At 43.1% G+C, this 16,036-nt stretch overlaps 1 protein-coding gene across 3 annotated transcripts in view; it reads right to left on the reverse strand.

Moving 5' to 3' along the window:
* Nucleotides 1-576: 576 nt before the first annotated feature.
* CRISPLD2 (cysteine rich secretory protein LCCL domain containing 2) overlaps nucleotides 577-16,036 on the reverse strand; it is a 31,654-nt gene continuing 16,194 nt past the window's right edge. For 2 of the 3 annotated variants that reach the window (XM_051629607.1, XM_051629608.1), the window contains exons 7-15: nucleotides 15,804-15,962; nucleotides 14,898-14,958; nucleotides 14,224-14,290; nucleotides 13,104-13,234; nucleotides 12,936-12,979; nucleotides 11,944-12,016; nucleotides 11,206-11,281; nucleotides 6,032-6,165; nucleotides 577-4,019 (exon numbers count right to left, since the gene is read on the reverse strand). In XM_051629607.1, coding sequence (XP_051485567.1) covers nucleotides 3,965-4,019; nucleotides 6,032-6,165; nucleotides 11,206-11,281; nucleotides 11,944-12,016; nucleotides 12,936-12,979; nucleotides 13,104-13,234; nucleotides 14,224-14,290; nucleotides 14,898-14,958; nucleotides 15,804-15,962 — 800 coding nt within the window. In that variant the 3' untranslated portion in view covers nucleotides 577-3,964. Of the gene's footprint in view, nucleotides 4,020-6,031; nucleotides 6,166-11,205; nucleotides 11,282-11,943; nucleotides 12,017-12,201; nucleotides 12,362-12,935; nucleotides 12,980-13,103; nucleotides 13,235-14,223; nucleotides 14,291-14,897; nucleotides 14,959-15,803; nucleotides 15,963-16,036 lie in introns of those variants that run through there. The other variant, XM_051629609.1, reaches the window with a different exon arrangement.

Genomic DNA, 16,036 nt, shown 5'->3' on the forward strand with positions numbered 1-16,036 from the left:
AACAGAAAATCAAATAACTGTTGCACTTAACAGGACAGTAGCAGGCTCATGAGAATGAATTTCAATACCCTTCTCTGCTTATTTTTGAGCTCCACTCTCTAAAATTTCCTTCAGCATTTCCAGCAAGGGAGACAGTTTGGCAGCAGAGAGAAATGGAGAGAACAAGTACAAATTGGGCATGAGAAAGTTCAAATAAAAAAAATAAAGGTCCATTTAACAGCAGCCTGGTCAGGTGGGGAGGAGTTAATCTAAGTTGTATTTTACAGCACTTCTCTATTAAACACTTTTTCCAACCTGTTAATCTACCTTATCCTTTATATCGTAGGGATTTAGAGACAAACCCTGATTTTCCCATGCTCTCTGGATGTTTCAGGAAAGGATACATCTTATTCCTGGTGGGGTAAAGGTTGACTTTTAATGCCTGGGTATCGGGCCGTTCTATATGATTTTTTCGGTTAAACACATCCCAGTCTCTCTTGGACTCTCCAGGGAATATTCTGGTCCCCAGGAACAATCCCAAATAGCTCTTCTAAATACAATCCCAGCTTTAGCTGAGCATTAAAGACAAGGGAAGCATTCATTCTGGAAAGGTTTTATTTCACAAATAATTCAGAAATAAAAAGAAAATGGGGTGAGGGGGGGGGAGAGGGAGAAGATATTTTACAATTTTGTATTTAGAAAAAATTACAGTTTATAAACAACCACACGGCCCCTTGAGTAACATGCAGAGGCAGACAAAAAATTTACAAGGAACTTTTATACATAGGAAGTAAAATACATCATTTTTCATAGAAAAAAAAAAAAAAAAAGCAACTCTATGGACTGGCCCTAAATATTTAGACTGCACAACCGACCAACTGGAGACTCTGCATTCAGCTGTTGGCTGAACATCTTAAAGTGAAGACACCAGTGAAGTGAGTGGAGCCCATGGAGCCAGCAGCACCGAGGCAGCTGGGGAAGCTCCAGACTTTGGCTGTCACCCTGGTCGTGTCTTCTGGAGACTGGGCTATTGATGCTCTGCAGTGGCAGTGTCTGCACTGGCAGTCTTAGCTTCAAAAATTAATTTACAGAAAAAGAACCAGCGTTGGCTTTGCCAGGGGTGTAACCAGGCACCCCAGTAAGGCTACACCCGGGTGCTTCAAGCTGGCCCGTGCTCACTAATCTGCTGAGCTGGGGTCTAGGGAGGAACAGATCTGAGGATAAAAAGAGCTGCTGCATCTTTAAGCTGCATTGAAATGTATTAGGCTTAGAAATGCTTTTATATCAGATACAAAATCAGCAAATATTTGGCTAAAAACTGGTACTGTCCCACCTACATATGAGTAGCTAGCACACATGATTGCAAGTAGTTGATGTATCGTGACTGCCTTGGAGGACCTGATCGCCCCTAGTTCTGGTGGAGGTATGTTTAAATTCATAGCACCCAGGACCTCGAATAATATTTGTGTAGTAAAGTCAAAATTTCTCTTTTGTACAACAAATATAAAAAATAAACAGATACAGACTTAAATTAACATCGCTTTCTAAAAATCCAAACCAGTTGGCTGAAGATAAACGTGCGCAATCGTGGCCGGAATTCAGCACTTCAGGATATCTCTGTTGGAATAATAGTTCTTCCCTCATCTCCTTCTTGTCAGGGAGATACACCTCAAGCTGCTTGGAATTTTATGTGCTCACGACAATCCCCCGGGCTTTTCTCCAAGAGCCCTCCACCATTTTACAGCACAGGTAATGGGACAGCACAGGAGAGGTGGGATCCTTAATTAGCATCAAGGCTTTTTATGTGCTCCTGCAGTCCCCATACCTAACTGCATCTCTTGTACCTTCCAATGCAACAAATAGACCAGTGACTACCATTTGGCCCATGATGGTCCTAGATTCATGCTGCAGTTTTTCATGGGCTTGCACCAGACCATGTCTTAACATAGTTATTTACAGTGGGCACAAGCAGGGAAGCCTTATCTCACTGCCAAGATCTCAAAAGCTTCCAACCAGCAGCTTTTCTAAGATATTTTCCAGCTGTTTTTAACATAGTAAGAAAAAAAACAGTTCAGCTTTCCTACCTAAATCAAACAATGTACACCTTGGAAGATGATACTATATAAACAAAGATGACCAGAGCAATTTCTCTCTGTCCACACCTAAGGTAGGTTTCCTGTGCAGCACTTTTGGAGACCATGCAAAGCAGCTCCAATTTCATACTTTACAAAAGGTGTCTTCCCAAATTCAGCTTTCACAGAGAAAGAAACCCCATTGGTGAGACAAACTGAGTGATACAAGTAATTCCCTTGCTGATTTCATGGTGTTTCCAGAATTAAAGAAAAGCTGAATCATATAAATATTTTTGGTCTCTGTTTTGAAACAGCTTGAGGAGATGGCTTTTCTATCAGTCTAGATTAAACCAAACATAGGCTGAGTGTAAGAGCAGCTATGAGAGACATCTGCCAAATAGAGGAATGTGTATTTTCCCATTTGTTGTAAAATACTACAGTCAGGTAATTGAGCAGAAGGACTATGCATTTGCAAGAACTGAAGAGCTAGGGTTTGCATTGCCTTCTCATGAGTAATGAAGGTACTGGATGTGTGTGCATCAAAAACCAACCAGATTTGTGTTCAGACCAATTCTAAAAATTCATTTCCAATATGAAGCAGAGAATACTTTTCCTGCCTGGAAGAGCAGGTCATGCTGGCCTCTTCTCTTGGCTTTGAAAAGCATTTGGATGCATGTTGAGACATAAATAACTAAATATCATTACAACACCTCCGGGTTTTGCAAAACATACCATCCTGGATGATGAATGATCGTGGGTTCAGCATTTACACACAAAGCTGGGATCTGTTGGTGTCACAAATTTAACAGGAAAAATTCATCTACCCCAATTTATGCCGTATCTGTGAAGTCTCAGAACTGCACACACCACAAAGAGCTTCACCAAGGTGAAGTGAACATGCTTCCTATGGCTGCAACCATTCCTACCAGAAATAAGGCTAACTTTATCACTACTTAACTACTACAGATAAAACAACCAGCACTGCTGTATTAAACAATAAACTGCATTTAACTGAAATCTTATTGGAAATGGTGTGTAGTTTAGTTAGGATGAGATGTGCCAGCACAGGAGTCCCGATTCACCCACTTCTCACAGGTTGCCAGACATACTGAATATATCTGGGAATGTTTGACCAGCAAACATTAAACCTGCTACTTTGATTATCTGGTGGCCTCATTTCCTACAGCAAGGATCTCAGCCACCACTTCACACCCTACCCCAGTCTCCCAACAACAAGAACATCCTGTCCTCAAAGGTGACACCATCATACACCATAGCCCAGCGCGATGCCCCAGCAACCTTACACAGCGGTGCTGACACATGCCACCTCACTGGAAAACCACCACATTTGCTCTCCTTTTGCACAGAGAACATCAAACATCCACTAAACACTTTACCAAAAAGCCCAGCCTTTCCTCAAAAGATGCAACCTTGAAAACAGTTTCTTCTTTCAAAGAGTCCAGCGCCTGGACAGTCGCTCACTCCAGAGCCTGCCCAGCAGTGCACATCCTCACGCCCATCGCAGTAGGTGCTTCGCTCCTTAAAAATGCCACCCAGGGCCAGGCTGAGATCCCTACGTCACTGTCCATGGAGCCACCACAGGTCTGTGTAGCACACCTCTTTGGTACATGGAAAGTTAGAACAGTTTGTCATTGCTGAATGCCCCTAGAGAAACAAAAAGACGAGAAGATACAACGCTGAACGGTGCCATGAGATGCAAACAGCTGAGTCAGAACCTGGCGTCTTTCTTGGTTTGTTTTGTCTTTATTTTTTTTTTATCTTTTCTTTTCTTAATTCCCTGAAAGAAATCGGCAAGGAGGGTATGGTCAGAGCTGATGCCATCAGAGGAGCCTTCCTGTCTCTGGAGATCCACAGAGTGCTCTCCCAAAGAAACCTGCACCTCCCCAAGGAATTTACTGCTTCACTGCAAAAATTCGGAAAGCGTGGCCGTCTGAAGGGGTCTTCAAGCTGGAGAAAAAGAGGAAAGAAAAACAAAACACATGTAAGGAACCAAACACAGGCACTGCAGGACTCAAAGGGCAACAGAACTTCAGGCACCTCCGAGTTTCTTTGGGGTGCACTGCTTCAGCACCCTGGCTCTGTGCTGATGTGGCCCTGCCAGGAGCAGGAGAAAGGTAAAGGGTGAAAAAGCAGAGGCAGAAATCCACAAGTTCACTTTTGGTTTCTGCTCTCATCCAAATCCACAGTGCTAATGCCAACAAAAGGAGCTGTGAAGCAAAAGCCTCTCTTACAGTGCTAGCTTTTATCCAAGGAACACTGTGCTCCCTTATGCAGGGATTCAGTCCCAGAGAGGATCATGCTTTCCTAAAAACAGTTGTCAAATAGACTGGCAGGTTCCCAGGGCCTGTCTGGCCCGTGTCCTGCTGCTGGCAATGGGAGTAGCCAGATCCACTCATGTTAAATGACAATAAATACAGATATTCATTTTCAATCTGCAGAGGTGACTGTAGGTGGCTGTGTTCTTGGGGACAACGGGTTGTTTCTGTTCCAGCCCTTCTTTCTTCAGCCCTGCTGGGTTGCAAAACCCCGAGAAAAAGGCAAAATTTCATATTCTCACAATATAAACATTCCAACAAGTGTAAAGACTCAGTAAAACTTAAAGGCAACATTTTCCCATCCCTGTTTGGGTATCAGTCTTTACCAAAGGTTATTTCCAGTGTCATAGAGGATCACTTTGATCTTTGAAAAGCTATTTCACTGGCCAGTGGATCTCAGAGCACAAAGGTGCTCCCTATTACTGGTTGCAAACAACATTTTCCAAACCTTCACACTCATCCCTTCTGTGAGAAAGTCTTTGGTTTCCCTCACCTCCTAAATCAGCACCTGATGCTCATATTGCATGTCCCTGCTAGCAGCAGAGTTTATTCTTAGCTAGAGCAAGGTTTGCCATCCAAGTTAAATTTTGCTGATATGAAAGATAAGTGAAAGCAAGAAAGAGAAAGAAGAAAACTCATCCAAACAGGAGTTTTCTCACATAAATCTAATCTACCAAAGTGCAAATCACGTAACAGCAAAATGCTGATCATGATACATCTATACTAAGGAAGCCCATATTTAATGCCTAAAGCTTTCCTTTCTTAGTCTGTTTTGGTTTTCTGATATGATCTGCAGCATTCTGAAATATCCATTAGAATAAAAATAGGAAGCTTGTTTGGATTTCTTATGATAATTCTAAGAGAGGAACTACATAGAGCAGACACAGCCATGTTAGTACTGGACAGACCCCCCCCACAATTGTGGGAAATTGTATGTTTGCAAAGATAGCTGTGAGAAATCAGTGCCATCATACCAATATCCAAAAAAAAGTGCACCACAGACTGAAAGAGAAATTTGAAATTGGAAAGGATTGAAGGAGCTGCAACTCAATCATGATGACTGGAGACAGAAGGTTTTGGAGGCACTGATTTGTAATTGTACACTGAAGTTGGCAGATGAGACCAAAAGAAACTGCAAAAAAAAAATTGCAGGGGTGGCCATCTTACCCTTAAAAACTGTTTTGTCATCTCTCAAGAGGTTAATTTATGTTTGCTTCTTTCAAAGAGAATAGAGGAAACTCGTTAACAAATACAACCACATCCCACACCCCAGAGCTGAATGGAAATCCCAATTATAAGCTTCAAAGCAAAGCCCAGGCTGGAAGCTGCAGAACTACTGATCTTTTAATGCTGATCTTTTAATGTGATAAATTCATACAACAAAATGTATGAATATGGACACATACTGTCATAAAATAAAACCAGGCTTAACAGTATTTCATACGTTTCACACCCATCTGAAAGCAGCTACTTGCTTGTGGAAGGTAAGAGCAGGACAACATGCTCTACTTGTTTGCATCTCAAAATCCCCAGTGACACTGTTAAGTCATGGATCTCCCCTTTCTGGCTGATATCTGCTGACCTGAATGGACAATTGAACACACGATCAAGAATAAGAGGAAAGATGAAAGCAAAAATTCCCACCTCTCAGACTGGACTCCATTCTTTAAGGAACCAACGTAAGTTTTCTTCTTTTCTACAGGCATCACGTCCACGAAACCACCACTTTCATCTGGAATGACTCCTGCATGCACTGCAGCTTTGCAGATACTGGAGCTCTGGAAAATAAATAATTATTTCAACTTACAGAATGCTTGTATTTTACACCTGGAGCTTAACTGTCTCCATCAGCATCCAGGAAAACCAGAGAGTTAAAAAAAAAAAAGAAAAAAAAGGAAAAAAAAAGTTACATATATAGAGAGAAAGAACTATTTTTAAAAGAGTGGAATGAAAAAGCTACAAAACAATTCTTTGTTCTTATGGGCAGACTAGGGATAAGAGATGTCATGGGCCAGATCTTGCAGGTATGACATAAGCCCTGGCTTTAAGAAGATCCACCACCACTGCAGAGGACAAGCAGCCTTTCCACCACTCCCTTCTGTGGTGGAGCTGTGCCTGGGAGACTATCCAGGGCCAAAGCTGACTTGAGGACAACTTCCCAGCCAGTGCCTCTTGGGTCTGCACCAGCAAAACCGCTGTGGTGAAACTCCTTGCTAGTGACCAGCCACCTCAGCAAAGTTTATTCACCCAGTTGCTTGAAAAACAGACACTGTTCCTGAATTAAGGTAAATGACCACCAATTATGCAGGGCACTTCACATCCTTCTTTCTAGGAAAAACAGAAGGACTGCACCCACTGAGCTGTGTAGTTTTTGGACAGGCCTTACCCCATAAGACAACACTGAGCGCAGGGGAGATTAACACTTCTGAAGAGACTAAAAGCTGCTTTATTGTCCGTCCGGCTGCTAACCCTGCTCTCCAAGATGTGCAGAGTCAGAAGAGCTGGAGGAACACAAAACACTAACAACTGATGGGTAAGATCCCCAAGCATCCAGAAGAGAGAGCGAAAGCAGAGAAGGCTGAGGAATAGTATAAACTTGGCCATCAGTCCTCTAGAGGATTTATACACAGCAAGCTGGCACAACAAAAAGCACAAACCAGCTTTGCACAGGGAATGGCAGCAGATAAAAAATCCAAACCCCATAAACTCCCTGATTTCTAAAAATGAAAGTACCATAAAGCCAACACCAAGGCCAAACTTTCCCCTTGCGTGAGCACAATACAGATTGTGCCATTTCATTCTTGCAGCCATATATGGCAGGTTTGCCTTGTCCCCTATATATTTATCACTGTGGATAGCCTATCTCTTGGCAGCTGTCTGAGTTCCAAGTGCCAATTTGGTGGTTTGCTTCTATATATGGTCAAGGGAATGCTGTGTTTGGAAGATACGCTGTGAATTCTCCCTAGTATGTGGTGGGAAATCTGTAAATCTAAAATTGGCTCATGAAATTAAACTGTCTTGAATCAATTTGCAACACTCTCCACTGGGAGACATCCTAAACAATGTTCTTTTCAAGGCATTCCTGTTGGGTTTTTTTTTTCCAGGACTCACTGTTCTGCTGCTTACTCAAAGCTTTCACCAACAGGCTTTTTATTGCCTCACCCCAAACCTCCCCTTATCACTCTGTTGGATTACAGCCCTCTTGTATCCCAGGCGTTGCTTTGCTTTGATGAATTGATTGCAGAGCTTTTGGAAGATGAGACATTAAGAGAAGAAAGTCCTTCCCCTCATATTCTGCAGTACCCACAGCTGTATGGGCAGCACAACAGCTTTCCACAGGGTAGCCCCTGGGGATGCTCCAAGACCTTTCCCTGACAAAGTGGACTTTGAGGCATGCACCATAAAATGACAATACATTTTATAGTGGGCCATTAGTAATAGGTTGTGACTATGGGTTTAATCACCAATCATTTCCTCATTAGTGTGACCAGTTTAATCATTAAGCTCATATCTCCTGAGAGCTGAGATACCCAACTTGGTTCGCTCTGGTGATAAGTGCCTGCCTCGTTATGTCATAGAATCATGAAACCGTTTTGGTGGGAAAAGACCTTTAAGTTCAACAAGTCCAACCATTTGCCCAGAACTGCCAAACCTGCCAAATCCACCACCAAACCATCTCCCTAAGTCACGTCCCATTATAGAAGCCTATCCTTCTCCAACTAATTGTTGCACAGTCGTGGATAAAAGATCAAACCCTCCCTCTGGATTTATGTCAGTATCTGCAAGGCTGACTTTCTAAAGAGTTTGTCTCAGCTTGTTACCCCATCCAACATTAGTGTTTCTTGTTGAGAGACCAAAGTGGCAGATGTTGCTGCTTGTGTCCCTTTTCCTATCCCTGCTGCCTGGTGGCACTGCTCAGGTGCCTTCAGTCGTCTTTGCTTCTGCACCTGTGAAACGGGGGTAATTGAGCCTCCTTGCTCCCTCCTTGACCTTCCTTACTCCTCCTTTTCCTTACACATTAGGAGGAAATTCTTCACTGTGAGGGTGATGAGACACTGGCACAGGTTGCCCACAGAAGTTGTGGCTGCCTCATCCCTGGAAGTGTTGAAGGGCAGGTTGGATGGGACTTGGAGCAACCTGCCCTAGTGGGAGGTGTCCCTGCCCACGCAGGGAGTTGGAACTAGATGATCTTTAAGGTCTCTTCTAACCCAAACCATTCTGTGATTCTATTAATATCTCTTAAAACATCTTACGATATCTTACAGTAAATGTAATCCAAGACCATTTTATGATGATGAGTAAAAAACCCCAATCAAAATGCATTTAAAGTGCATAAAAAATCCTTAACATAAACTGAGATAGTGATGCCTGAATGAAAAGCAAGCTTATCTCACCAAAAACTGCCAATTGTGAATGTGGCAGCTTTGTTCTTCATGGCAAAACAATTTTCCCCATGCCTTTCTAAGATCATATAAACATGAGAACTAACTTGGGCCAAAACCACAGTGAATCAGGTCCAGTTACCCAGACTAGCCAAGTGTTTTGGTCATCACAGCTTGGACTATCAACTCCTTACCTGCCAGGGAATTTAGCAAATGGATGTTTCAGAGAAGTTGTTAAAAGGCCAGAGGGCACCTTGCAGGGAGTGTGGGCTGGAAACAAAGCAAGATGCTTCATTTTCTTCCAGAGAACTCACTTAAGATGACAAAGTCAGGGCACAAGTCCCCCCAGGGCCATGACTCTAGATGTGAAGCCAAAGAGCCCTCCCAGAAGACTAACATCTGTCTCATCCAGCTTATTCTCTGCTTTAATTATTCCTTGGCCACGGGCTGGGGTTAATTCTCAGCAGCCCCTCCTGGAGAGGATCCTGCCCAGCCCGTGCTCCCTGGGAAAAGCCTTTGCCCAAGCTCTCCACATGCCAAGCATGTTTCTCTTGTCAGCTTCCCAGCTGTAGCATTTCTCAGCATCCGTAACCTCTCCCTTCTCAGCATGTTCCACAGCCTCCCCAAACTCCTCTCTCCCTGCTGGTTTCACCTGCTTTGCTACCAACCTCACACTTCCTCAAAAACCTAAACACTTCCCTTCTTACACTCACACCACACTATTAATAAAGTAATCCAGAAAATAAAATAAAATTAAAAAACCAAACCAAGTTAACCAAACCCTCTAGGAAGTGGCCAAATATTTTAATGATTTTTTTTTTTTTTCTATTATCTTTTTCTCCCAAATCACAGTCCATGCCCTCATTTATGAAACAATAGCCAGGGGCCACGGTAGGAAATGGACTTTGTGATTCATTAAAGGACACTAATCCTTTTGCGTCAGTGCAAATCAGGAAACAAAGCCAGCCTGGGATGCTGGTCCTCACCTAATATCCTTGTAATCACAGCCCCTCGTTCTGGGGTAATCCGAGGCAGTTTTGTCCTCAGCAAAAGAGAGAAAACTATTTCCCATTTCCTGCAGGTCGGAGCATGCACAGAGGCAGGTACCACAGGGTGGCAGCTGCCCCATGGATTTGCATGAGCTAGTCCAGGCTAACCTGTTTGTGCAGCTCTGCCTTTAAAAAAAAAAAACAGGTTTAGAGTAAAACAAAGACTGGGATTTCTTTTTTTCTTTTTTTTTTTAAATTGTTTTCATAATTGCTTGCCCCAAATTAATGTCTGATTTCTCCAGGATGACTTTTCTTGGGAGTCTGCAAAGCTCCACACCAGCCCTGAGCTGGGGTCTGTGATTTTGCTGCCTGCTTTCCCCCCCAGGCCTTCAGAAAGCACATTCCTACAGACTGCCAACCAGAAAAGGAGCTGGAGTTTCTAAAGGCATGCTCTGATGGGTAAAAAAGAGAGAAAAAGAACAAAAAAGAACAAAACAAAACAAAACCCACAAAAAAAAAAGAGAAGAATTTTTAAAAAGAGGCACTACAAGTGGAAAAACACTGAAACCCAGTTTCTACAGGCCTCATACTAAGAGATTTTTTTAAAAAAAAAAATTACTCTTTGCCTCATTTTAACATCAAGTCTCTGTTCATCCTCATGAGCAGAGTTTAGAAAAACAAAGCAATAAAACCCACTCACATGCTTTCTTTCCACTGCTGTGTGCTGCCTCCTGAGTGCTCCCAAACACTCTTCAGCCCCCAGGACAAGGAGGACAGGGGGAACAAAGTCTGTTTCTGCCAACTACATAGCATGATAGCACATAGCAAAAGCCCTTTGATGCTCATCTGTAGACCCCAAACCCCTTTGCCAAGGCAGCTGAGCAGGTGGTTTCACAGCCACAGCCCCTAAGGCACAGGGCAGTGAAGTGACCTGCCCAAGTCATAGAATCACAGCATGGTGAAGGTTGGAAGGGACCTTAAAGATCACCAGGTTCCAACCTCCCTGCTATGAGCAGGGACACCTCCCACCACAGCAGGTTGCACAAGTCCCCATCCAACCTGGCCCTAAACACTTCTAGGGAAGAGACAACCTATTCCAGTGCCTTACTACCTTCATGGTGAAGAATTTCTTCCTAATATCTAATCTAAATTTCCCTTCTTTCATTTTAAAACCCTCACCCCTTGTCCCATCACTACACTCTCTGGTGAAAAGTCCATCAGAGTAAGTCAGTGCCAGAGGAGCATCCCAAGCCTGTTGACCCCAACCTGGTGTTGCAGCAGTTGAATTTTGTTGGTGCTGCTTCTTCCTTCATCCCCATTTTCCCCATCCCCACATTGCAATGGTCATGGGAAGTTCCAGTCTCTTCCCTAAACTGCACAGTTGACCCTGGCTCTGAGACGCAGAGCTGGTGACATGCAGGGTGACCAGGGAAAGGAGCATACTCACATCTGCATAAACATTTGTGCCAAACACTGGTGCCCAGTATGATGGCTCATCTTTACAGTGGGCTGGACAATAAATCCTAGAAAACAATGTATTCATATTTATTCTCTATATCAAGGCTCAACAGGAAAGCAAGCTGCATTCTTGGGAGATTTCAAGTGCCTGCATCTGGTCTGCAGGTGGCAACAGTGAATTTAATTTTGTGTTCCCCTCAGATGACATTTGGTAGCTACTGCAGATCTGCAGAAGGGTTTAGACTGGTGACAGAGGGACTGTTCTCCTGTGACATTTCCAAAGGGAAGTACCTGTATTTTTGCATAATGCTGTGCACGTAATTATTTGCACGTTTGTGCTCCCGCCCCCTCCCCCCCAATGAACTACAGCTGCACAAAGCAGCTTTCTAGGTTCTTCCAGGTTTTAAGGTGGAAGGGAAAACCACATCCAAAACCCAACAAGTGCAGGAGAATAAAGGAAGCACCACAGGGGGGTGCTGAGGTGGGATCACGTTGCCTGACTTGCATGTAAATGAAGTGGTTGAAAAAATTTACATGAAGTTTCTACCTCGACGCCAAGAAAAGCACAATGGCAGGAGGAAACACACCCTTCCCAACCCCCTCCTCTGGTAAAATCAGCTTCATTCCCACTAGCCCTCAGATCTGGGGAGCTCAGCACTCTCCAGCCCCAGAGCAGAGCAGGTTTAGGCTGAACACAAGCAGGCTGGTTCTCGTGGCTTGCATGTACCTTGGGCAATGGGTGGCTGGCTTCTTGAACTGGCAGAGCTCAGCTACTGTAGCATAGCAATCCAGAGTCTGTGCTGAGGGAATAAACACAGAGAGGCAAATTACTTGACCTAGTAGCTCAGGCAGCTGCAGAAAACACAAGTGACAGTCACGCAAGGCGGCTGGTGAGACCCATGTCCAGCTGAGGGCACCAGCAGGAAAGCTGCTCTCTCCTTTCCCAGCAGCAGGCACCCAGGAGAGGGCTGACCAGCTCTCCAGCAGAAGCTCTGCTACCATAACACAGCCTGGCCTTTAGAACACCACAGCTTTCAAAAGAGAAAAGCAGCTGACCCACAAGACTGTATTTTTGCTACTGCTTCAGATGGGGAGTCCAAACAACCAGACACCTCGAGTTTTCCCTGAACGTGGCTCAAGTGGATCTAATAAAAATAATAATGATTACATGGAGGAGGAGATAGTTCAAAGATAGTCAGAAAGTAGGAATTGTTTAAACAAGTGCAGCTCGACATTATTTATTTATAAGCTCATCATAAATGTAATGACTCACTGTTATAAACTCATTTTGCATGTATGATGTGTTTCATTACACTATTGCACTATTATATTAGGTACTTTTTTTTTTTTTTGCAGTGTTCACACTGGACTGAGGCCTTCATACAAGGCTGGCTCATCTTCCCTCACTTTGCTACCAGCAGCCTGTGACACTGCAGCTGGTGTTTGGACCTGACCGAGATCCACCACCAGCAGATGCTGTGGGAAATGGCCCATTATCCCATTTTCTGTGCCTTCCTCCTAGAAGCCCACAGAAAAGGAGGTGTTTGATGGTAGAATTGCCCACAGTGGGTGATGGATCACCACTCTAGGGTTTAGTTGTGGTACTGAACCATTTGACATGACCACTTAAAATGAAAGAGAGGACTGTAAGGTATCATGTTTTCTAGTATCCCATAAAACTCTAGGAAAAATGGCTCCTTTTCAACTTTTAAAACTTACTTGTGACTTTGGAAATCATGAATGCATTTGAAGGTTTACTCTTCCTGCAAACCAAGCAAAAAAAATCATTTATTAAAAAAAAGAAATGTCTACCTATGAGTTCCAAAAATGACTGAACATCTGCTTATGTTTAAAGCAAACACGAGACCATTCAAAAGAAGACAGTACCTAAAAGACTCCACGCCGTTCCTGGTAGACTTCACAAAACCTGGTGTCCTCCCTTTCCTGGTGATATCAACCAGGCCTCCTTTATTGTCCAGGATGCCATAATGGATTGCAGCACGGCATATGCTTGATGACTGGCAGGAGCACAAAGACAAAGAGCATGTGAAATTAATCTCATTCACAGAGCAACCCTGACCAACCACTCTGCAAAAAAGAAGGAAGAAGAAATGAAACCACCACCAAAGCGCCAAATGGAAAATAAGCTGAGTACACTCCTCTGGAATCTGGTCATTAAATCTTACACAGTCTTTTTTTTTTTTTAAGTCTTACTATTATTTTAAGCACTGCTTGGTTGAATGGCAAGCTTTTTTTTTTTTTCCCCCTTCTTTTTTTAATAACAAAACCGTACGTTTAGAAACAATTCCGAAGAAAAGCAGCGTCGGGAATGAACGACCAGCATGAAATATTTCCAGTTCTCAATAAAACAGTCAAACCCAAAATATTTCTGCTGAAAGCACTTGGAGGAGGGGACTGTCTGCAGGCACAGGAATTGCAGGGCAATGATGCATCATGGGCGATGAAGCCGTGCACCGACAGGGAGGATGGGAAAAGCAAACCTGCTCTTACACAACCCCCCCTCTTATCTTCAACCTTTCTTCATTCCAAAAGTGGCTTTGGTGGGAAAACAGTGCCATGATTTATTTAGATATTGTCTTGCTAACTCAAGATCCAGCAAATCATCCCAAAATATTATCTAGTTATAATATTTAAGAGTGGTTTTGGTATAGAATTTCAGTCCAGCATGACAGCTGCCCACACCAAAGAAGGGATGTTTGTAAGAGCTGTCGTTGGTCCCCATCCCTCACTTTCCACACGTTTCATTGCTCATTAAGGGCAGTCGTGATAAAATCACGTCTGGATTCACTTGGCTTTTCCAAACCTCTCTGTTTTTTCATCGCTTAGATGCGGAAAATACAGATGATCTGTAGTAGAACCAATTTACAGCACCATAAGTGGAGAATAGGAGAAGCCAAATTACACCAGAATTGTTGGCATTTCCCCTTTCTGTTACTGTTGCTGCCTCCCCACAAATTACATCTATGAGCTATTAAAAGGTACTTACACTCTCATAATAAAATGTTCCAAAGATCTTTCCCTTACTGTACAAGCAGCCAGCTGGGCACAAATACCTAGTAAAGATATATATCTTTGAGGGTGGCAAAAAAACAATTCCAGAAAAACAGACTTTGACTCTATTTAATTTAATAGTCATTCCATTCATTTCACGTAACTCTTCCATTTAAAAACAAGATTGCAAAATAGCTACTTTTTAAAACAGTTTCTCCAGTCTCCCTAAAAGCCTGACCAATATTTAGATTCTGTGGATTTGGTTTTTCTCCAAGTGATAAACTGTCCTGTTCCTTGCAGAAACCTTAACCAGAAGTTCTTGACTGGCTGGGAGGGGACAAGCCATGAATTATTGGTCTGGCTTGGACAGTGGTGGAATGCATGAAAAAGGCTCTAAAATGACTCTGCCAGAATTTATTAAATTATTTTGGATACCTGAAACTGCAGGTCATCATGGCTGAATAAAACAGAGTCACCTCATTGCTAGTCTTGGCTGGGGGCTTTGTATTAAGAGAAATGAAGGCTTTTTTTTAAAAAAAGAAAGAAATCTACCTAGATAGTCACAAAAAATAATATGCAGTATTGCCTATCCTGTCTTGGCAAGAACTGGACAATTTTTAGGCCACTAGTTTCTCTGCAGCCCTCTAAGAAGTATCAATAAAATGTTACCTGTTACACGTTGAGCCTCTGCATTTGTCTCTCATCTTGGTTTCACAGGTAATGACTTGTGCTGGGGAGGAAAAAAAATAAAATAGCTATTTTATAAAGGAAAGAGTCAGTCATGGCTTCCTCTCGAGCTGCAGAGATGAGCAACCACTATGCATCTTTCCTGGAGGTCTTCTACAGCAAGATAAAATCTCATCACAAACCAATCCAGCCTGGAGCAGTTTGTGCCTCTTTAGCTGTCCACCTGAGACAGGTGCCTTTGGAAATAGTAGCAAGGCAGACACATCTGAGAGCTGAAGGCTTTGATTTACAGCCCAAGGTCTGCAGCCAGAGCTCTCATTCTCCACTTAATTACAGACTCTCCAGATGCAGATGAACTTGAAAGGACAAGTTGGCTTGTCTCACCTTGTTTTCACAATAAGGCTCTTTTGATTACCAGCCATTAGAAAACACCTGAGGAAGTTCTAACCAGCTCCACCAATAATTTCAGTAATCTTCCCAAGCAAGAAATAAAAAGGAAGCAAATTTTTTAAACCCCAAAAGCTGCAAAAGGGGGTAAATGCTGAGGGCGGAGTATTTAGCATGGGTATTTAAACCAGTATTTCCTAAAGTGATTACTGAGCTGAGGAACTTCAATTCCTAAGTACTTGCCTGAGATGTTTTAAAAGAACAAATAGCTCTTGCAGATTGACATGCAGAAGGCACGAGTGGCTTTTGAAATCTTTGCTCCCTGCTTCTTGCAGGTTTCTGCTACCTTTAAGACTGGATTTTTGCACAGGTTACCTCCCCCATCATCCAGACAACCTCCCAGTTATTTTTTCCCTGAGCCTCCTCATCCATCCCCACACCTTTTGCCATAGTGACCCTTTAAAAACTTTAAGCAACTGAAAAAGCAAGAGGTTTTCTTACTCATGTAAGATTCTGGGGTGGTTTTCTTGGGCTTGATGGATTTGCTGGGCTTGCTTTCTGGAGGGTGGAACCGCACGGGATTTTGCTCCACAACCTGTGAAATCTCCACTTCATTTGTCTCATCTGTCTCGGCCACGGCAGGATCTTCGTAACGGTAATCTTGGTAGGAAAAGGGGTTGAAAATAATTACAGCATGTTCGTGTTTTGAGGGAGGTAATTAGGTGTGACAAGGA

The sequence above is a fragment of the Apus apus genome, chromosome 11, assembly GCF_020740795.1.
Source record: "Apus apus isolate bApuApu2 chromosome 11, bApuApu2.pri.cur, whole genome shotgun sequence".
In the NCBI taxonomy this organism is placed as follows: domain Eukaryota; kingdom Metazoa; phylum Chordata; class Aves; order Apodiformes; family Apodidae; genus Apus; species Apus apus.